Genomic DNA, 23518 nt, shown 5'->3' with positions numbered 1-23518 from the left:
TTCAGATAATCGTCAATGGGTGTTGTTGGCCGTGTTGCGGGAATCGAACTCGGGTCGCCGAGTTCGGAGCGCAGCGCGCTAATCGCTGCGCCACCGTTCCCCCCTTGCACAGGTACAACAACAACAACCGCCATTCGCCACTAAGTGGCGGTGACGTCACCACGACGCTTGTGCCAGGCCATGTGCACCTTGAGGCCACGTGAAGTGTCGAACGCCCGCTGGCAGGAGGTCACGGGGCAGACCCAGCAGGTGCCACGGGTCGACTGACCGAGATGACCGAGATGACTGGCTGATGCACCACCTGTGCCCCCTACTGTACCAACTTGCTGTGCTTTAGCCACCCGGCGCTCCGCTCGTTGTTGTGAGCGTCGCTCCTCCGCCCTCCGTTGTTGTTGGAGGGCGACTGCTTACACACATACACACACATACACACAAACACACACATACACACAAACACACATACACACACAAACACACACATACACACAAACACACACACATACACACACAAACACACACATACACACAAACACACACACACATACACACACATCCTCTCTCACGCACACACTGAGCGCAAACTGCTTATTAAAATATAAAGATGTCAGATAAACACCGGCTGTTTTTGCCTGGATGAATGGGTTGGTCAGATGTTGTCTGCGAGCGCCGCGACACGCACACAGAAGGATGAAAAAAATGGTGGTGACGTCAGTACCACGCATTCCTGGCCGCCTTTGTCTCCCTTTCCGTGGCGGTGGAAGTCAGAGTAAAGCAACGTCAAAATGTAGCCTCCAACGAGCATATAGTGGTGGAAATTCCATGTTTCCATGGCCCAGGGCAGTATTTACATTGCACAAAGTGGTACTAGTTTTATCGACCTAAAATACGTCCATACGTCATTCCATCATCGAGCATTGTAATTCTCTTCCTCCTGATATTTTCGCACACAACTTTTGCTCAATCACGACCTTCAAGCCAGACAATTTATTGTCACGACACGCCCGACGTAGATGGCATTTCTCGTCCGAATGGATCGCGATGCTGTTAGCACACTGGACTTGCAATCCCAGAGGTCGCCTGTTCTGCCTACCGACGCGACAGTTCTATGTATGTACGCAGAACTTCTTTCGCACCGTACGCAGCCAACCGTGCTAATCGGAGGTGCGTGAGGACAAAAAAAACTGAACACAAAGAGCAGTTCTATAGAAATGAGTTTTCAATCGCGACTATTTAAAAATTTCAAAGCTCCAGTGGCTTCTTAATATCGGAAGAAAGAACGTTCCAGACGGCCGCAGAAGCGCATCTGAAAGGTCGAGATGCAGTTAAAAGAATGGGCAAGTTCCTTGAATCCACCCGGCCTCTGTGCACCCACCCAGGAGTGGGTTATCATGGGTTCAGCACCACAGCTATAGTGGATGGTCAGGTCAGGAGTGGTGGGAGAAAAGCGTGGACGCCATAAACTCTTCTAAGACGTCAACGCCAGCGTGGAGGGAGACTTTTGACTTTTAAACAACTTTTATTGCCGACAGCAGCAACAGCACTGGAGGCGATTCCGATATGAAACACACAAAGTCACCAGCAAACAAATGAAAACAAACGCTACAAATCCACGCGTTGTGGCGCTAAAAGCACCGCGCACAACACGAAATAAAAGTCACGTGGTTGTGGTGGTGGTCATCGCGCACGCCACGGTGACGAGCGAGCGCAGAGAGCGGGGCTCTCTTCATCTCCCTCTCGTGGGACATGTTCCGCCAGCAGAGGCGTGGAGTAAGCACTTGCGGGGCTGCTCCTCTACCCTGTTTTTTCCTCTCGTATTGGTGCGCGCGTGCGCACGCGTTGCTACCCGTACAGGTAGAGGTGGTGACGGGGGCAGTTCACGTAACCCACAAGCCTCCTCCTCCTCGCAACGTCGCGCGCAATGTTTTCATCTCTCCTTGTTCAACTCCTCCGACCGCACGAGCTATTTATAGCGACATGCCTTCTGTCTGAAAACACACAGCCACGATGCGTTGGTTTTCGTACGGTATTTACGAGGGTTGCGGAATCTAAAGTGCAATAAATCCATGTCAAGTCACGGAAAGGTCACGGAATAATCTCATGGGCTCAGGTGTAAAGGGCAACCACACCGTCGTCGTCGTCCGCTAGTTTGCGCGTAACCGTCTGTTTCCGTGCGCACCCGATTCAAGAGCCGAATGGCTCACAGGGCTATATACCTAATAAAATAACTTGAACTTGAACCTGTTCGGTGACCGGCGAAACCTCCGACAGATTAAACCGCGTCCCGAATTACGACGAGGGACGTGGAGCGGCGACGCGGTGGTCAGCGAGCGAACCAGCTTTCATGTTCACCCGGCCGCATTTTGGGTTAAAAGTCGGTGGCGAGGGATATCGGAATCGGTCAATTTTCCGCAGTGTTGCTGTGTGAATAGTTTTGGCTGAGAACGCATAATCGTACGTGGCAGGATCCATATTATGCTTTTGGTTCGTTTATGTAAACTAAAACTTTATATAGAAGGGAAATGATAAAATAATAAAAATAAAACATAATAAAATACAATTCTCACGACGTTTCGGCCACAACGCAAGCAGCCGTCCTCAGGTGAAGAACATGTCTTTGCGACAGATGCCACGGCCGTCAGCTGACATGCGCCGCAACTTTAATCAAACAGTCGCTGTTTCTTTTGATCAAAACGCGGAAATTCGTATAATCGCCCGAGCATGGTGGAGGTGGTGATGGAGGTGGTGGTGGTGGTGGAAGTTTCGTTTCTGCCTTGGCGCATGCGGTGTGAAAAACTTTCATCTCGTCTTGTCACTGCGGGGATTTGGTGCAGGCTCCGCGTGTGGAACTTGAGACGATAACAGACGCCCGCCTCTATACTCGATCGCGTGCGTGCGAGTGTGCACGTGTGCGTGTGTGTATGTATGTGTGTGTATATGTGTGTCTGTGTGTGTCTCTGTGTGTGTGGGGAGTGGTAGTGTAGCGGTTAGCGCTACGCTGTGCTACGGCTAACACCAGTGACGATTATCTGAACCGGTCTTGGGCCTCCCCTAGGTCGACTCAGCCTTAAATGAGTACCTGGTGCGGTGTGTAAACATCGCCACTGGGGAGACAAAGGCGGTCGGGCGTGGTGCTGGCCACCCACCCCCTCGTGTACCGTTGCGGCCTTCATAGGTGCTCGCTAACAGCACTTGCCCCTACAGTCTGTTAAGGCTATACGTGGGATCTTTGTCTTTGTGTGTGCGTGTGTGACTTGGGCTGGAGAAGAGATCGACTGATGCGGTACGGGAGGAGGACGTGGAGCGGAGTGGACTTGACGATGACTGGAACCAGCGGGTGGTGGCGGGTTTAACGACACATTTATAAATTGACTCGATCTAACCCAAACAAAACCTGTGTTATGTGTGTACATTATGTGTTTGTTATGTATGGACAGGGGTCGAATGCTTGCTGGACAGGGCCAGATGTTTTATTTCGCCGAGTCTCGATGCTGAAGAGGGCCCTGCCCACGTTGTCACCAGAAGTCGTGATGTTGCTGCCGCTGCTGCTGTTCTGTGTAATCGAATCGTTTGCAGGTATATTTTGGCATTGGGACATTATGAGTTACAGCTCCTCATTGTTTTTCTTTGTGGGGAAACCGGAGAACACGGAAAAAACTCGCTTCAGAACAGGGGTGGTGTGGTGGGGATAACATACACACTCCATTTCGCGACGCTACCTATTGACTACCGGGTTTTTTTGTGTTGTTGAAATATTACTATATATTTTTTTCCGAATAAAAAAATGTCTCTTCTTGTTGTTTTGGTTGGCGACCTCCTCCCCCCCCCCGTGCGAGCCTGACACCAGCGCCGTTCGTGAGTCGTGACATCGTGGCCGTTGTTGCGCTCTGCGTCTTTACGCGTGCGTGCTGCTTGCTATCTTTGCCTTTGATCATCGTTATCAATAATTCAGTGACACGGTCCACAGACCGTGCAGGCGTTTGAGTAGGAGCTGGAGGGGGCCCCGGGGCGAAGCGGCAGCGCGAGTTCCCGGGGTTTGGGACGTCAAAGCGTTTCATCGGTCCCTGATTTCAATCGCCACTGATGATGACCGTGGCCGTAAATTAAAATACACGATCACCCTGGTTGAGATCGATACGCGCAAGTCCACACGGCAAAGGCCTCCGATTAGCGCGGTTGGCCACGTGCGGTGCGAAAGAAGTTCAACGTACATAGACATCAGACAAAGATCCCCCATATAGCCTTGATCAGACTGTAGGGGCAAGTGCTGTTAGCGAGCACACACGAAGGGCAGCGCGGCGAACGAGGGGGTGGGTGGACAACACCACGCCCGACCGCCTTTGTCTCCCCAGCGGCGGTTTCTACACACCACACCAGGTACTCATTTGAGGCTGAGTCGACCTAGGGGAAGCCCAGGACCGGTTCAGATAATCGTCACTGGTCTTGGCCATGTTGCGGAAATCGAACTCGGGTCGCCGGGTTCGGAGCGCAGCGCGCTAATCGCTGCGCCACCGTTCCCCCCTTGCACAGGTACAACAACAACAACAGCCATTCGCCACTAAGTGGCGGTGACGTCACCACGACGCTTGTGCCAGGCCATGTGCACCTTGAGGCCACGTGAAGTGTCGAACGCCCGCTGGCAGGAGGTCACGGGGCAGACCCAGGTGAGCCGGGTCGACTGACTGAGATGACCGAGATGGCACAGGTACAGGACAGAGACGCACAAACACGCACACACGAGCAGATGAACAGACATGCAGACAAAGACAAAGGTCGTCCGTGTAGCCTCCACAGGCCGTTAGGGCAAGTGCTGTTAGCGAGCACCTTTGAATGGCGACACGGCACACGAGGGGGTGGTTGTGACCAACACGAACATCACATTCATTCGTGTGTGATCATTCCACGTTCCTGTGGGCGGGTCCCAGTATTTCCAAAACCGAACGCGCATCGGTGACAACGTCCATTGAAGCGTCAATCCAGGTGGTGGGCGAATCCTCGCCAGGTGCTACTTATTTTATCTACCCTCGGGGCATGAAGATGATGATGCTACCATTTCTGAATTCACGCAGCTGTGTACACCCACCCCACTCTACAATGATTTAGAGCTCTTTGTCTCTTCACTGCTAGATGGAGGCTTCCCCAAGCCGTGTGGGCCATGTGGGCGGTGGGGGGGGAGGTGGTTATCTTATAATTTAACTTAACCACCTTTAAGGGAGTTCATCGTAATCATCGATATCGGTTAATTTATTCAATGGATAGGTGTACACAGTGTTGAATATCGGTTGACGTATTCAATGGATAGTTTTCAATCCTTTATATTAAGTTCGCTTGCTTGCTTGCTTGCGTGCTTGCGTGCTTGCGTGCTTGCTTGCTTGTTTACGACCGTGCAAATCTTTCGGTCGTTTTTAACCCACTTCCCGTGATCCAATCGAGCTGACATTTTGCACACAGACTCGTTGTGCGTGACAATTAATTTTCCTGAATTTTTTTTTCCAAAATTTGACACTGTTTAGGGGAATTTTTTTAAAATATTTAATTACCAATTGCTTAATGCTGCCAGACAATCATCTGACCCATAGGTGGCAGCCATCTCAAGCCAGAGGACGAGAGGACTCTAGCCGCCACGCATATAAAGGATTTATAGTGAAAAACTTTGTTTTTACGGGTTACATTTTTTTTAGTGGTGAATATCGGTTAACGTATTCAATGGACACCCATACGCCGTGGTGTATTCATACGAACGCAGGGACGATCGTCGTTTTCAGAAGTTCCGATGCACACAGCCCACGTGCTGGATGTTCTGAGCAGCGCCAATTACTGTACCGATTCAAGGACTGCATGGATTTTGCTGCGCACGGATGTTGTGAAACTCCCTCCCCGGTGGGCTTCGAGCAGCCCTGGCTCGCCTGAAGGCAGTACAGCAAATCACGTGGAACCCCCCCACCCATCCGTTCCATCTGTGGCCCTTCGCACGCGTGCGTATCCTCCGGTTGCTCTCTGCTCTGCTCCACCACGTGTAAACACTCGGGCAATTGGCCGGTAACAGCTTCGCGAATAGAGGACGGCGGAGCTGGGGCAACTGTCGGCGCTGGCTCGCGGCGTGACTGCATTCCAGCTTTGCTATCGGCCCTCCTTGCGTCTCTGGGCCGGTCTCTGTCTCTCTCTGTCTCTCTTGACGAGAGCGAGCCGATCGTTTGCGGTGCGTTATCGGGTAGTCGCCCATGTGCGTGATGGCCACACTCGATGACGTTGCTTAGCTTGCGAGGCACCACGAGGTCGGCCTCATTGATGTCGATGTTGGTGATGAAATCGGCTCTTCTTGCTGCGGGTCGAGAGAGGGGGGCGGCGGTGGCGGCTTGGAGGGAAAGGCCTTCATCATCCAGCAGTGGAGTGACCATGGCCGATGGAGAAGTCGTAGGCCGCTGTAAGAGACTGCGCGAGCCATGGGGGGGGGGGAGGCGGAGGTTTAGGAATCCGAGAACGCGTGGGGGGGGGGTGTAGTGGGTGGGGGTTGGAGGAGTGAATGGGGTAATCGGAGGGGGGTGGTGGTGGAGTTTGGGGGATGATATTCGAAAAGGGATGAGATGTTAGGGAGCGGTGGGGTGGGGGTAGATGGTAGAGAGGACGGGGGGTAAGATTTGAGAGGTTAAATTGGATTGGAATATTGATGAATAATTGGGATGGAGATGTTTGGGGGGGGGCGGGGTGGGAGAAGATGTGGGGGGGTGTGTGAGATGAAGAGGTGAAACGAGTTGAGGGCTGAGCGAGGTGTTGGCAGGTAGAGGTCGAGCGAGCAATGAGACTGGAGGATTACGTGAGATCGTAAGGAGGGGGGGGGGGGGTGAGATGAAGAGGGTGGGTGGGGGTTGTGGGATTGTTGGCGGACAGCCGGGGGAGGGAGGGAGGGAGGGGGGGTCCTGTTAGATGGGAGGGGAGTGAGATTGGTGGTTCAAGTGGGACTGAAGAGTGAATGTGAAATGGGTTGGTGGGTGATGAGAGAGGGGGGTGGTGGGGGCTGATGTAGGGGGAGGGGGGGGGGGTGAAGTGAGACTGGGTGCTGACGTCACAACAGGGGAGAGACGTCGCTCAGGTATAAATTGCGTCGCGTCGCGCCCTTGTAAACACCGCACGCGTCGCGACTCGAGCACAACGCCGCCTGCTGCTGCTCCTGCTGCTGCTGCTGCTCCTGCTGCGTCTCCCCAGAGCTGGGTGAGTGGACCGTCTTTATTGTTGACCCGCGTGTACCGACAGTCTGCGTGGGGGAACATTTTGTGTATTTTTTTTGTGTGTACTGGGGTATGGGGCTGTATCGGTGGCAATCCGATATTGCCTTGAATCGATAAAGTGTTTTTGTTTTGCCGGTACACTGTAAGTCTGCCCTATAGGGGGGGAGGGGGTGCAAAAATCCCGATATCGAGAAGTCTGAAATCGAGTCAAGTTGGTAGCGCAGCGCGGCATACAACGCAGGCACAGAAGCCTCCACATTCACGTGGCACACACACACACAGACACGCCGTGACACACACGCACACAGTGACACACACACAGACACGCCGTGACACACACACACAGTGACGCACACAGCACACAGACACACACACAGACACAGTGACACACACAGACACAGTGACACACAGCACACAGACACGCCGTGACACACACAGCACACACACGCGTGCACTTTCGCACTATCCCTCTCTCACACACAGACACGCAGTGACACACACACACAGTGACACACACACAATGACACACAAACACACAGGCTCACATTCTCGCACGCCTTTAACAGACGGTGCCATGAGCGTTGCGCACGAGGGCGGTTCGGTGGCCAAGCACCACGCCCGGCCGCCTTTGTCTCCCCAGGTGCTCGACATGAGGACCGGTTTTGAAATATTCGCCACTGTTATTGGCCGTGAGAGCTGGAATCGAACTCTTTTTCTCGGCCGGGTTCCGTAGCAGAAGGTTCTCCGGTCACCACCGCGATGACGACCCAGCGTCGCATCCACAGACGCATCCACAGACGCGAAGCGGAACAAAGATTCTAGATTTGAAGCTTTCGTGACTGCAAGGATTCATACTCTTAGGTTTTTTCGGTAAAGTCACGTAGGTAGAAAATACAATTAAAATTACTAAAAGTAATAATAGAAATAAAGTAATAAATCATTATTTTTTAAAAAATAGTTTTAAATAATAAATTATCATTTTTATTAAAATAATTAATCGTGATTTTTATTTATTTATTTCTATTATTACTTTTTAATTTTATTTTTTACCTACGTGACTTTACCGATAGAACAAAGATTCCCCGCCACCGTTATAAAGGCCGCGCTCACGTGTTGGGGAAAGTGCTGTTCGCGAGCGCCGCGTTTAAAATCCGGCATGGCGCACCAAACTCTTTGTATCGCCCCCCCCCCCCCATAGTTGATGTTTACACAAAGACAAAGATCCCCCGTGAAGCCTTAACAGACTGTAGGGGCAAGTGCTGTTAGCGAGCATTTATGAAGGCCGGAACGGTACACGAGGGGGGGTGGGTGGGTAGCCAGCACCACGCCCGACCGCCTTTGTCTCCCCAGTGGCGATGTTTTACACACCGCACCGGGTACTCATTTGAAACCGAGTCAACCTAGGGGAGGCCCAGTTCCGGTTCAGATAATCACCGATATTGGCCGTGAGCGGGAATCGAACCCGGGTCGCCGGGTTAATAACACAGCGCGCTAACCACAACGCCACCGCTCCCCACTGTGTTTACACATCACACCGCAGCATGCGCTCCGCTCCCCTCCATCCCCCCCACCGGCTTCACGGAAACCGGTTTCTCGCGCAGTAATTAAATAATGAATGTGCCAAACTGGAAATAATATTATTAACAGCGGAAACGGGAATAGACGAGCGAAAATACGAAAAAAAAACTCGCTTAACTCGCGTCCCCAGTTTGTATTGTTGATAGATAACGTCAATTAGTCCACGTCTGTCACGGCAGCCCCTTTGATCATACTTCACCAATCCGGTCGGTGCGGGTTGGTGTAGTGGAGAGGTTGGTTTGTTTCCCCCCTCCTCCCCCCCCTCTCTCGCACCTCCGATTAGCACAGTTGGCTACGTACGGTGTGAAAGAAGTTGAGCATGCAGGCATTCAGGAGAGGCGTGGGGAGGGACAGACCCTGCAACACCGTATTCTTAGTTTTTTCGGTGAAGTCACGTAGGTAAAAATTAAAATTAAAATGAATAAAAGTAAAATAAAAAATCACGACGTTTCGGAGGCAACACAAGCTTCCGTCTTCAGGTTCAGCTTTTACTCGCCCCTGATGTCCGCCGTGGCGGGGGTTGGTATGAGTTGGTGGCGGGGAGTAATCTTAGCGCAAAGTGCCACGCTGACGATTCCTAGAATGGGCGAATCCGTGTCACTTGCTTTGCTGACTCGCGATGTCCACGGGGAGCGGTGGTGCAGCGGTTAGCGCGCTGCGCTACGAACCCGGCGACCCGAGTTCGTTCCCGCTCCACGGCCAACACCCAGTGACGATTATAATCTGAGCCGGTCCTGGGCCTCCCCTAGGTCGACTCGGCCTCAAGTCAGTAACCTGGTGCGGTGTGTAGTAAACCATCGCCACTAGGGAGACAAAGGCGGTCGGGCGTGGTGCTGGCCACCCACCCACTCGTGTGCCGTGCCGGCCTTCAAATGTGCTCGCTAACAGCACTTGCCCCAACATTCTGTTGAGGCTACACGGGGGGATCTTTGTCTTTGTGCTGTCTTGGTGATTGATGCTGGTAAGGTGATGTGGTGAGCGTGCCTTGTACTCGTCACCCCTCCACCCACCGCGAGACCCACGGCCGAAATCCTAAAAGTAAACTGAGACGGAAACCGAACAAAACGGGAGCGAACCCCAAATAAACCTGGCGGGTCACGGGCGAGTCTCATGGGGGTGGCGGGCGGGGGGGGGTTACAAAATGAGCTTCACGTCGCAACAATCGGTTAATGTCCACCACTTGGTGGATTAAATAATCACCTTGGATAGTTGTGTGTGTCCCCCCCCCACCCCCCTTTGTTACTCGGAGAAAGTGGATCTGACCGTGACATAAAACATCCACAATCGGCAGCAATTGCCGGTTAAACTACACGGGGGGCCGGGTTAACTCTGCTCGGGCAACAACGACAACAATGACAACAACAACAACACAGTGAATCCGTTGCGCAGCCGTGAGAAACGCGCACTCCCATTTCGTAAAACCGTGAGTCGTCCCAAAAGCGGTGGGGGGGGGGGTCATCCTTGAGACTCGGCGTGTATCATGACGGGTGAGTGTGTCTGTGTGTGTGTGTCTCTCTGTGTGTGTGTGTGTCTCTGTGTCTCTGTGTGAGTCTCTGTGTCTCTCTGTGTGTGCGTCTCTGTGTGAGTCTCTGTGTGTGTCTCTCTCTCTCTCTCTGTGTCTGTGTGTGAGTCTCTGTATATCTCTGTCTCTGTGTGCGTGTCTATGTCTGTGTGTCTCTTTGTGCGTGTCTCTGTGTGTGTATGAGTCTCTGTGTGTGTGTGTCTCTGTGTGTCTCTGTGTGTGTGTCTCTGTGTGCGTGTGTCCACTGAGTCTTTGTCTTTTGTGTCGTGGCTGTTTGCCGGCGCCACGTGCTCGTCACGTGTTCGCCACGTGGTCTCGGCGTGACGCGCTCCTAAACCGTCGACGTCGCCACCGCGTGTCCCACCCCTCCCCCACAAGATGAGTTGGACACCTGGGCAAGCGAATTTTTTTATTAATCGCTTTGTTTATTGTCAAATCCATCGCCACAGACGCCGGGGGGTTCGTGTGGAGGCGGGGAGGAGGGGGTGATGGTGTGCATGGTGTGGATGGGGGTGGTGTGATGGGATGGGATGTTGTATTGTGTACTGTAATGTGCGTTGTGGAAAGGGGTGATGTTGTGGATGGGAGCGGTATGATGGCAATGAGTTGTTGTGATTGATGGGTGTGATAGTAGGGGGTATGTACGAGTGTGGTGTGTGTGCGATATGAGAGGGTAGCGGTGGCGCAGTAGTTGGCCATCTGCCACCAGAGTTCAATTCCTGGCCACTGCAAACATCAGTGGCGAGGTGAGATCTGAACCGGTCCTTCGTCAACCCGTAGTGACCAACCTGGTGAAGTATGGCCAAACAACACCCCCCCCCCCCTCCATGACCTACAAGGCACGGGGAGGTCTTCATCCAGCAGTGGATTGTCAAAACATCTCCCTGAAAAAAAATCACAATTATTGTCCATCTTCTTGGTTCTTTCGGTAAAGTCGCGTAGAATGGAAATAATAAAATAATAAAAATGCAAATTATAAAATATTATTTTATTATTTCCCTTCTACGTGACTTTACCGAAAGAACCAAGAAGATGAATCCTTGCAGTCACGAAAGCTTCAAATCGAAATTATTGTCCAATCGATGGCGAGATGACGGCGTGACGTCAGCCAACTCGGGCGCGCTCGCGCGCTGTGGGCGTGGTCGTCTGCGCCAATTGACCAATCGCACGAGGCGGTGGTGGGGTGCACGGGTCACGTGACAAGAAAATAAAACTTTTCTTGGTTCTTTCGGTAAAGTCACGTAGAAGGAAAATAATAAAATAATAATAAATAAAAATTTCGAGATTTATATTATTTTATTTTATTATTATATTATATTTTTATATTATATTATTTTATTTTTATTCTTTTATTATTTCCCTTCTACGTGACTTTACCGAAAGAACCAAGAAGATGAATCCCTGCAGTCACGAAAGCTTTAAATCGAAATAAAACTTTATTTGGATCTTTCGTGACTGCGGGAATTACTCTTTGGTTCTTTCGGTAAAGTCACGTATAAAGAGAAAATAATAAATTAAATACTAGCATACGACGTTTCGATTGCAATATAAGCAATCATCATCAGGTATAAATGAAATAGAAACACAAATCTAGTATAATTAGAATAGTAATGCAATACAGCACATAGAGTCGGCTAACATAACAGTCAATACCCTACCTGGTTGATTACGTTCTTCCTGAGAATGCTAAATTTGAGAGAGAGATAAAACACAGAACCAGAGACATATAGACAGACATATAAGCAGACAGATATCACAGAGATACAAAGAGAGAGAGAGACACGCATACATAGGCACGCAGAGAAATCGAAACGTCGTATGCTAGTATTTAATTTATTATTTTCTCTTTATACGTGACTTTACCGAAAGAACCAAAGAAGAAAATAACAATTTAAGTTTTTTTGGGTGCACATTGAGAAAGTGCTCCCCGCGGGCGGCCGTGCGGCAAAGCGCGGAGAGCCGCAGCATCTGTTGTCGTGCTACTGCCCGCGCTCTGCCTTTTGTCTGCGTGCACCTGGTGGTGGTGGTGGGGGTGGAGGTGGTGGGGGAGGATGTAGGGGGAGGATGTAGGGGGAGGATGTAGGGGGAGGGAGGCTCGGGGAACCTCGCAGCAGGTGCAGGGTGAGCTGTGTTTACCTGGAGAGTAAGAAGGAGAGAGGGGGGGGGAATAGGGTCCATATTCTTTGGTTCTTTCGGTAAAGTCACGTAGGTGAAAAAATAAAAATACAAAATATAAATAACTAAATTATTTCTTTTTTTTAATAAAAAAAAGAAATGACTAATTTATTTATATTTTTATTTTTATTGAAAAAAATAAAAACAAGAATAAAATATATAAATAACTATATTATTTCAAATAAAAAAATAGAAATGACTAAATTATGTATATTTTATTTTATTTAAAAAAATTAGAATAAAAAATATGAATAACTCAATTATTTAAAATTTGTATAAAAAATAGAAATAACTCAATTCTTTTTTTTTCACCTACGTGACTTTACCGAAAGAATAAAAGAGTATGGATCCTTGCAGTCACGAAAACTTCAAATCTAGAATAATAGATCGGGTCCTGGTGCAGAGGTCGTTAACACGCGTCTCTTTGTTAAGGACTCGCCCTCTCGTATTCACCACACAGTGAGTGCATTGCGGCTCTTGAAATATTGAGTATTTTTTTTACCGAATTATAACAAATTATATATTATTTCTAGATTTGAAGCTTTCGTGACTGCAAGGATTCATATTCTTCGGTTTTATCGGTAAAGTCACGTAGGTAAAAAATTAAAATGAATAAAAGTAAAATAAAAATAAAATAAAAATCACGACGTTTCGGAGGCAACACAAGATTCCGTTTTCAGGTGGAACCGTCACAGCACGTGCTAATTTTATTTTTTTACCTACGTGACTGTACCGAAAAAACCTAAGAATATATCGATTATTGTTTATTTGGGGTTCCGAGCCGTGTGCTTGTGTTTCGGAGCATTAAAGTTTGTGACCTCGCAAGAGGGGAAGATGATGAAGACGGTACACATGGGGGGGGGGGGGGGGGGGGGGGGTGGGTGGTGGTGGGTGGGATGCGAGAGACGAAGACAAACGGGGCGACACGTAGACACGGGGTGAAGAGCTCAACGCAGACACGCGGGACACGCCGATTAAAGCACCGAGATGCAGCGTCGACAGATTGGGGACAAAGCCACAGACACACGAGTGGAGACACAGATGGGTTGCACGGACACGTGGTGAGATGATTACCCGCCAGGTGCAAGGTGAGCGCCTATCAACGGACGGGTAGCAGCACCTGGAGCTGGCAGTGCAGGGCACGCCATGCAACATACCACCCCCACCCCCCTCAACTATTTATTTTTATTATTTTATTATTTCCCTTTTACGTGACTTTACCGAAAGAACCAAGAAGATGAATCCCTGCAGTCACGAAAGCTTTAAATCTAAATTTAACCGCCACTACGCTGTGGGATTCCATAAAACTTTAAGATCCTTCAACAAGCTCCGTGATAAGAAGGCTCAGCTTCAAGGCGCTCTTCTTCCCCCTCCAACCCAGCTTAAATATACGCTCCAAGCTTGGTGGTGTTTCATTCTTCACCTGAGGACGGCTGCTTGCGTTGTGGCCGAAACGTCGTGAGGATTATTTAATTGTTTTATTATTTTATTATTCCCCTTCTACGTGACTTTACCGAAAAAAGCAAGAAGATAATTCCTACCCGCTACGGTGGCTAGGAGATGTTAACTACCTCGCCTGATGTACAGGAGGTCGTGGGTTCGAACCGGACCCTGACGCCTGCTGCTGCTGCTGTATATTTGGAGTTTGTGTGTGTCTCTCTCTCATCATCATCATCATCATCAAGGTGGCTAGGAGATGTTAACTACCTCGCCTGGTGTACAGGAGGTCGTGGGTTCGAACCGGACCCTGACGCCTGCTGCTGCTGTATATTTGGAGTTTGTGTATCTCTTGCCCCGTGGTCGTATGGCTTTTGCTCCGGATCCTCCGGATTTTCCCCTCCACATTTAGAATCAACAGCACGCGCTTAGAGTATTTGGGTGCTATTAATTCCCACGTGATTGATAAGCCATGTCATTAAGCTATCATGTGTTGCCAGGTCGCTTCTGAAAAAGAGTTGAATAGTTCAGTGGGATTTACCTGGCAACATTAAAAGAAACCCATCATAGATGTTTTCTGGCTTATATCGCGTAAAATATAAATGTGCAGTTAAACCCGACACAGTCAATTAGTAAAGTTTGCGGAGGGAGCTGGTAGGAACGTTGGGTTGCTCGGTCAATGGCCAGGGTCAACGGCGGCGTGGTGTGTTCCGCAAATATGCCCGACTGTGAGGGCGGGCACAAGCCGGCGTGAGTCGGTTAAACGTTGAGTTTTATAAGGGCACCACAGGGTGACCAGCCCCTCCCCACCTTCCCCTCCCCACCCAGCCCCTCCAACACGACGGACGGACACAATAATCCCCTGTGGGCTGGTGTAACCAGGAGGTCCTACCCAGTATAATTTAACGCGTTGGTACAGCTGGGTACTTCACAACGCAATGTATGATTAGTATGATTAGCAGCGGCGGATGCAATCAAGAGAGCGTACAACTTTCCATGTTCGCACTCGAGCGCGCGTGTGTTTATCTCGAGAGCGCCTGATACAAATCCACCGCTGGATAAAGGCCGTGCGACTCGTGTGACCATACTTCACCACGCTGGTCAGTGCCTTACTCCTTTGGTTCTTTCGGTAAAGTCGCGTAGGTATAAAATACAAATATACCTACGCGACTTTACCGAAAGACACGAAAACTTCAAATCCAGATTGGTCAGTGCCTGTTTCGTAAAGCCGTTGACGTGGGAGCGTAGGAGTACAGTACAACAATGCAGCTTTCTACAATGCCCACCACGTGGTCCCGCAGCAAGCCTATAGCACCTGTTACAAGTAGAGTGGTCGCCCATCCGAGGAGTCGTCGAAGGCTCGAAGTTGCTTCGCTCCCAAGATCTGACCCGCCCATACTGGACATTTGCGATGAAGAGCTTCACAGCTCATCGGATTCCGCCTGTAGTCTACATACGGATTCTGATTCTGAAAGAGTTTCACGGTGACCCATGTTTACAGCCATTAGGGGCGCTTCTGCCAAAACAAAAACAGGGCTTTTTCTCGCTCGTGAATCTAATCGCAGCAACGTGTGTTTAATCCCTGGGGGAGGGGAGTGTTTCGTAATAATTGAGCTTTTCTAACGATGGTAATTTAGAAACTGATTTCCCATTTACGTGTAACGCGACGCTTCCCGGTGCATAATTAAACACGAAATTATAATTTTAAAAAGACCGAGGAAGAAAAACCGTGCATATGCCTGACCATGCAACGCTTTCCGACCATGCGGTTTGGTACTCGTAAGCGATTCATTTCATAGAGAACACATGCAGGATCACGGCATAATTCACCCCCTTGATAAAATAAAGTGGGGCCGTTACTGGCAGGACACGTGGCGATAAGGGGGCGATGGGCGCTTGCTGCTGTGAGCAGTGAGCACACGTGTTGTGCCTCCCATGACACCTTGCGGCAAACTGTTGCAATATCTTAGCCTGCCCTAATTGCTGTACTAATCAGGCGTGTAACGAGCTGCAACACACACACACACGGAGAGAGATTGGACGAATCGTCAGTATTGGGAACAGAGATTCGATTCAAGCTCTGATTTGTTTAATCTCTTCCCCCCCCCCCCCCCCCACAGTCTCGTTAGCATCAGCTGTGGTTAAACCACAGCAGATGCTAACGTTGCATTAGCATGTTATTTACATGAATATCTCGTTTGGCCATCTCCTGCTGGTTGAGGGCCTGCCTGCACCGAAGGGCTAATTTAGCATATGATTTGTGTTTTAATTAGCAGTTAATTAAACCTATAAAATTTTATGTACTTACACATGCTTCGGTTTAAATCGATTCTACATTTGTGTCCTGTAATGTACATATGGTGTTTTCCTGAGAAAAAAATATCTATTGACCCAACGCGTATTGCAAACCATATAATTGTTTTAACCATTGCGTCCTAACTGTGCGAATCGAGTTGTATTGCAGTGGATCATTATGAATTTCAGGGTTTTTAATTATAAAAAAATAATTAAAGCCCTTGGTGGCCAGGTAGCTCAGAAGTCTAAGTGCTGAGCTGGCTTCAACTGATGCCACCTGTGATTTAATGATTTAAACCAGGTTAAGTGTAGTTGGTGAGTTGGTAACACACACACACGCGCGAAAAATATTCACGTTTTAAAATTTGCTGCTGATCTTAATTTGGCTAAATTCCAGCTGTGGAATTAAAAAAAACACACCCGCGACCACGTACCGTTCAACCGGCCCCAGGAGCGAATTGTGGTCCGTAAGTCGAGCACTGTCCGTACACACAATTCAAACGTCGGGTTTACGGTCATGTGACGAACCTAATGAAGTGCTGCCCTCTACAGCACTGCGCGTGTGCACCGGAGGGTTATTCGACGGGAGCTCGCGTCACGGGGAGCGCTGCGATACTTTATTCCCTGGGCCTTTTTACTCCAATATAAAAGCTTGCACTGCCGTGCGAGAAATCCTACCGGATACTTTCTCAGAACACGACAGCACCACAAATTGTACAATATAAAGAACACCTTGTTTAAAACCCACACGCACGCTTTACTGAAGCCATTAACCTTTTGCCGTCCTGTTTTATTCCTTGCTCCCCCCCCCCATACCTCCCTCCCTCCCTCTCCACCAACTGCTACCCTCTCATTTTCAGGATTAATCTCGGAAGCCTTCAAAGAATCTGCACCCATCGCAGGGTTGGAACAAAGTTCTGCAACGTTGCTTGCCGAGGCTTCTTTTTTTTTATAGTTCTGTTATTTTCCCGATTTTGTGACAATTTTAAGGAACAACATCCAAAGCGATTTGGGCTGTCGGGGGAGCAGCACCGCTTGAATACAAAAACTAAAAACTTTTTAGCAGCAGACTCCCTGCGAAATCCGCAGCTCTCCTCTGCTTCCTCCTCCGCCGCGTCGTTCAACCTCGCCACCCTGCTCCTCAACCATGGAGCACCTGGAGGAGGACCTCACGTGCCCCGTGTGCTTCTCGCTGTTCGAGGAGCCGCGCGTCTTGCCCTGCTCGCACACCTTCTGCCGCCGCTGCCTGGAGAGCGTCCTGCAGGCCACGGTGGAGCAGTTCCCGCTGTGGCGCGCCCTCCGCGTGCCCCTCAAGTGCCCGAGCTGCCGCCACATGTTCGACATGCCCTCGGCGGGCCTCTCCTACCTGCCGCTCAACTACTCGCTGGTGGCCATCGTGGAAAAGTACCGGCGCCAGCAGAAGCTGCAGCGCGAGCGCGAGCTGGCCGAGTCGACGCGCCCGCCCGCGTGCGCCGAGCACAGCGAGCAGCCGCTCAACGTCTACTGCCTCACGGACCGCACGCTCGTGTGCGGCTTCTGCCTCACGCTGGGCGAGCACCGCAGCCACGACATCGAGTCGCTCGCATCCGCCTGCGCCCGCGAGGGACGCGCGCTCGAGGAGAGCACGCGCGCGCTGCTCTCCGACGACGATGATGTCGCCGAAGGCGACGACGGGGGCGCCGGCGCCGGCGGCCGTAGTAGCAGTGGCGGTGACGACGACGACGACAACGTGAGGGAGGTAGCCGTGGGCCAGCAGGAGGAGGAGGAGGGAGTTGGGGATTCGGCTACCGTTTTGAATCCAGCTCCGGAAGATGTTGGCGATGCTCATCGTGGTAACGATGGTGACGATGCTGCCGAGGATGACCAGCACCAGGAGGAGGTTGAGGAAGAGGCTCGGGATGTTGAGCGGCAAGGGGAGGGTCGCAGGAGGAGGAGGACGACAAGCGGCGGGACGAGCGAGGAGGAGATGGGGAGTGGAACGGAAGATCAGGGAGGGGAGACTGGACGGGGAGGACGGGCTGCTGGGGACGAGGCGGTCGCTCGAGGGGCCAAGGAAGCAGTGGACGAGCAAAAGGAGGAGCGGAATCGGAGCCCGCAACGTCGAGCGAAGCAACGTTACCCGGGGCCCTGGGCCACGGCGCGAACCCAGCTGCTGGAGCTGGAGGCGCGGCGCACCGGGTACGAGGTGCTGGTGAACCAGGAGGCAGCGCAGGTCGAGGCCTACTTCGCGGCGCTGCGCGACGATCTCGGCAAGCAGCAGATGGCCGTGATGGAGTACATGGAGGCGGCCAGCCGGCGTGCCTCGCTGGGCTACGAGCGGGCCATCGGCGTGCTGCGCGGCGTGCTGGACGAGCACGCCGCCGTGCTGGCGCTGGCCGGGGAGGCCCAGGACGCGATGCTGCTGGGCGAGCCCGTGGCCTTCCTGCAGAAGATGCACGTGTTCCGCGAGCGCTACGAGCTGCTGTGCGCCGCCGCGTGCGCCGCCCGGCCCGAGCCGCCGAGCTTTGGTCCCCGCTGCCAGGACTACCTGGTGCGCGGTTGGGCCGATGTGCCGCTCGGACGGCTCAGAGACGCGCCGCTGCCCCGACTTCCGTACGACGACGAAGGCGAAGGCGACGGCGGCGGAGAGGATGATGGCGGCGGCGGCGGCGTTCGGCGTGGCGGAGGCCTGGGCGGAGGGGATTTGGGGTCAACGGATGAAGACGGAGCCGTCTACGGCCACAACCACCACCTGTCCGTCATCCTGGAGGAGGAGATGGAAGAGGACGACGACGTCGATGGGACTGAACAGAAGGCTGACGAACTCGACATTGACCGCGGCTGGGGTGTCGGAGCCGGCGGACGAGCGTTGGCATCGCGAGCGTCGACGGCCGCCGACGTCTTTGCGCTTCTCGACGGCGACGCGGATGACGGCGTGACGGAGGAGGAGCTGGCGACCGCGTGGCTCCCGTTCGAGGTGGAGCAAGGCCTCGTCCTCCTCTCGGCGCTGGCGAGCCTTCGCTGGGCTGACGCGGCGGCGCTGGCGGCGTGCGCCGCCAGGATCTCCGAGACGTCGGCGCGGAAGGTCCTCGGCCGGGGCGGCCGGGCCTTGCTCCACGCACTGGGCCCCGCGTCCTCTCCCCGGCCCGCACTCCTCCACGCCACTCTCTGGCTCTCCGTCGCCCTCTTCCTCGCCTTTTGCTGCTGCTGCTTCTTCGCTTCCCTCCTAGGCCGCGGCGAAGACGGCGCGGCCGCGGGGGGGAAGCTCGGGGCGCCGGGCGCCGTGGGGCTGGCGCTGCTGCCGCTGCTGCCCTGCGTCGCCGTGGTGGGCGCCAACGCCCTCATGCGGCGGCGGCAGGGCCTGGGGTGTGGCTGGGGGCGCAAATGGGCCGTGGGGTCCGTGGGGGCCCTGAGGGCCGTGGTGGCGCGTGTGCGTGCCGCCCTCTAGAGGAAGACGGCACGAGGAGGAGGAGGGGATGACCAAATCGCCGCTCCTGGACAACTCGGTAGCCACCAGATGCGGCGAGCTACCTGCTGCTAATGTAGTGGTTGGTGGTTAATTTAATTAGTTCATGAACCCAATCTATTCTCGCAAATCGCGAGGCGTTAAATTGGACCGTGCGTGACGCAAGATTAGTATTTTCGCTTCATATTTTTTTATTAGCCGTGAGGTGTTGGGGCTTCCATGGCCCGGCGAGGTTGCTAGGTGGCCATAAAGATGTGACCATGTACAGCCAAGTAGGTGGCTACTGTGTCCTTTTGCTTTGCTTGTGAGTTTTCTTTGGGTTTCTCCCGCCCTCAAAAAGCCTCCGCGGGGGTGAAAGTTGGTCAAACATCCCAATGCAGCAGGCAGGACCTTCCTGACAAAAAGGTCTTGCTTGAGACTCAGAGGCATTTCTGCATTAAGGCCATTGTTATGACTTCCACATTTATAGCATTTAAATGAGCATTTTGGATTAGACGGCAAACGCTAATGCGAGACCTATTACGATTTTCTTCGATAAAATAACGTCTTTGTGTTGGTCCCGAACTAGATAATAATAATACTGTGGCGAAAATTACAAAAGTACTGCAATTGTAATACTTCCCAAGCAAAAAATATGTTATCTGTGGTAGTCGTGGAGCACTAAGACTTCTTCATCAACTTGAATAAAAATGAGGTGTTCATTTAATATTTCATGACGCGTCGTTCGTGCTCGGAAGATCGATCGATTGATCGAAATCGACAATTCGGCGAATCTGCCCCGGAGCTGCCTATCCGCCCTACCATTTCTAATGACCCCGGCCGCGTGATGCGACCCGCGCCTTCCAAAACCATACAACTGATAGGGGTGCGCCAGGCGCGGAAATTTAGGGGTTCCTCTGCTTCTGTGTCACGATCATCTCTGTTCACGCGTCCCGAGAACAACTTCGTGAGCTCGCCGTGCGTACGGGTGAACGACACCCGCACGCGATTCGAGGAAGGGCGTGAAGATGCAACGTTTGGTGGGGGGGGGGGGGCCCGAAGCTTGCCATAACGTGAGGGGCCGTGGAGAATTACAGCCAACGTCAGTTGACCGTGGACAACTAGACCCAAGCCGAAACATAACATCTAATATATAATGTTTAAAAATATGTTTTTTCTTTTTATGATAGAATATAGTATTGTCATCAGTATGACATAAGTATACCAAGTTTGCAGTCGATACCACATTGGGAAGTGGGTAAAAATTGAGTTACAAGATTTGAGGATACAAATAAAAAAACCGCAGTATATTCCTGGGGCTATACTCTCCCACTTTCGCCAACCCGCACTCGAGCGGGATTGTGCGGCGTGGCAAAATAATCGCCCGCAATCCCATCATCCAGCAGTGGATTGACCACCACGAGTCATGGCGAACGTGGGAGGAGAGATATTGAGGAATGGGGGGTTCGACCGGTGAGTGGCCCAGATAAAAAATTCACGAGCCCCTCTGCGCCCCCTAGTGGCGGGATTTGAACTCCACTTGTGCCGCGTTACCCAATAGATTGACGCGCAGGGCCGATGATTTGCTCGACTAGATTTGAAGTTTTCATGACTGCAGGGATCCTTACTGTTTTGGTTCTGTCGGTAAAATCACGTGGGTATTAAATAAAATAAATCACGACGTTTCGGGCGCAACACAAGCGTCCGTCATCAGGTGAGACAACCACAGCAAGAAACAATTGCTCAAGTGGCAATAGATAGATGGCTTCATCTCCAGGTTGTGATGCAGAGATTTTCTGGAACTCTGTCCCAGATAGTTCTCGCTCATCATACTTTTGTTTTATCCCCCCCCCCCTTGGTCATTACGAAAGTCAACTCGATTCGTAACTCTATTCCTAACCCGAGAACGAACACGTCACTTGGTCGCGACCGCCCTACGATATGAACGCTGAACGTAGACCGGCAGGGAGTCTGAAATGTATCCCAGGCACGGATGGGTCCACAGCAACCGGCTACACTTGGGGCGGGGAGCGGTGGCGCAGTGATTAGCGCACTGCGCTATGAACCCGGGCCACGTGTGTTCAATCCCCGACCACGGTTCGAATCAGTGGCGAGTGAGATCTGAAGCGTTCCTGAGCACCCCTTCTCCACTAGCCCGCACTGGCCAGCGTGAAATATGGATGAGTAACCCCCAACGACCAAAACTACTTTTGTTTAGTTCATGTCCACTGTGGTTACACGGTTAAAGATTTCCCACTTTAATGCTTTCGTGTAGTCTTTGTAGCGATTATGGAGGTCGCGTCTATTTGAGTGAATTTTGTGTATGGCTTAAATATGTGATAAGTTAAGCTTTTAAGTTGCTATGATTCCCTTCCTAAAGGTAGTGTTAACTCGTTGACCAATGTTATTTTAATGATTTGAAAGCTGGACTTCAACGAAGCTACTCCAATATAAGTGTTTTGCCACTGCATATTAATGATAGTGGGTGTAGCGGTGGCGCGGTTAGTTGGCCCACTGCACGTTTAGGGCTTTTGGCTGCTATACATTTCCACGCGATAAGCCACTTTTTGTTTAGCCATAATTTGTGGCCTGGTCGCTTCTGAAACAGAGCTATGTAGCTCGGTGGGTCTTACTTACCTGGTACAATACTAAACTACTCTTTGGCCCTTGCGGTAAAGTCACGTAGATGGAAAATGAAAATTAATGAAATAAAAATAATATATAACGACGCTTGTTGAGATCGAAACGTCGTGATCTATTATTTTTTATTACAAAATTTTTTTTCCCATCTACGTGACTTTACCGAAAGAACCAAAGAGAGTGAATTCCTGCAGTCACGAAAGCCTCCAATCAAGATTAATACAAAAATAGTTTCTAGTTTTTACTCCTAAACTGGGCCACCGAAATTCTCGATTCCCGACTACGGCTAACATTGGTGGCGAGTGCCATCTGGTCCGGTACCGACCGGGTCGCCGGAGGATTGATACGAGCAGACTGCCGACATGGCCAGTTTTCAGCGACGTCCAGAGGTCGGCGACTCGGCCCAATTCTTACAGCCCGGTGGCAATGATGCCGATGAAACTGCAAGAGTGTTTTTTGACGGATGCGTCCATTTGTGTAGCAAGAGGACCTTCATATCTCCGTTGTGGGGAAACTGGAAGTCGGACTTCGATTGCGTGACAGTCATGGGCGTAAGCTCGCAACAGGAAGGAAGCGATGGCGAGGTGCCATGACGACTTGTTGACCATATTTTAATCGAGCAGCGGATGGATCACAATTGAGAGTCCGGTCTCATCCGTGACGAATATTTGAGGCTTGTGGTGGAGTGGTTAGCGCACTGCGCTATGAACCCGGCGGCCTGCGTTCTATAACCTGGCCACGGCTCAGGTCGGTGGCGGCTGTTATGTGAACTGGTTTGGCTGTTGCCGCCACCCTCCTCCGCTTCGCCAACCAACCTACACTGACTCACGTGGTGAGGGGGAAGTGTAATTCAGCAGTGAATTGACCAAAGGGCTTGAAAGTTTAGCATGCTTTTTTTATACTAATACGAATGGCTGTATTTATGGGTTCGCGGTGAGCTTTTTTGTTTAACGAAATTAAAGCTATTTTCACATGAACTATTTAGCAACCGTAATAACATTTTGCACATTTCAACAATGTTTTAAACTTAATTTTTTTTTTCATTTCTGCTCTTGGTTTGTTAATATAGACTTGGACCAAGTTCCTTGCACCAACCGTTGTGATAAGTTATTCATTATCTGTGTGTCAATGTCCGTTTTCTATTAGTACTTCAGAAATAGTTACTATGTCCATAAGTAATTATTAAGTGTTTGTAAATTAACGCTATCAAATGATTAAAAAAAA

General features: G+C 51.1%; 1 protein-coding gene across 1 annotated transcript; it reads left to right on the top strand.

The window, feature by feature from the left end:
• Positions 1-7068: 7068 nt before the first annotated feature.
• LOC133343218 (uncharacterized) lies at positions 7069-23518 on the top strand. The gene is made up of 2 exons (XM_061552658.1): positions 7069-7206; positions 17091-23518. The coding sequence occupies exon 2, from the start codon at positions 17378-17380 to the stop codon at positions 19655-19657; it is 2280 nt and encodes a 759-aa protein (XP_061408642.1). The 5' UTR covers positions 7069-7206; positions 17091-17377; the 3' UTR covers positions 19658-23518.

This window comes from Lethenteron reissneri, chromosome 2 (assembly GCF_015708825.2).
Source record: "Lethenteron reissneri isolate LAM-NWPU_2019-01 chromosome 2, ASM1570882v1, whole genome shotgun sequence".
In the NCBI taxonomy this organism is placed as follows: Eukaryota; Metazoa; Chordata; class Hyperoartia; order Petromyzontiformes; family Petromyzontidae; genus Lethenteron; species Lethenteron reissneri.
This window is presented reverse-complemented; position numbering and strand designations above follow the sequence as displayed.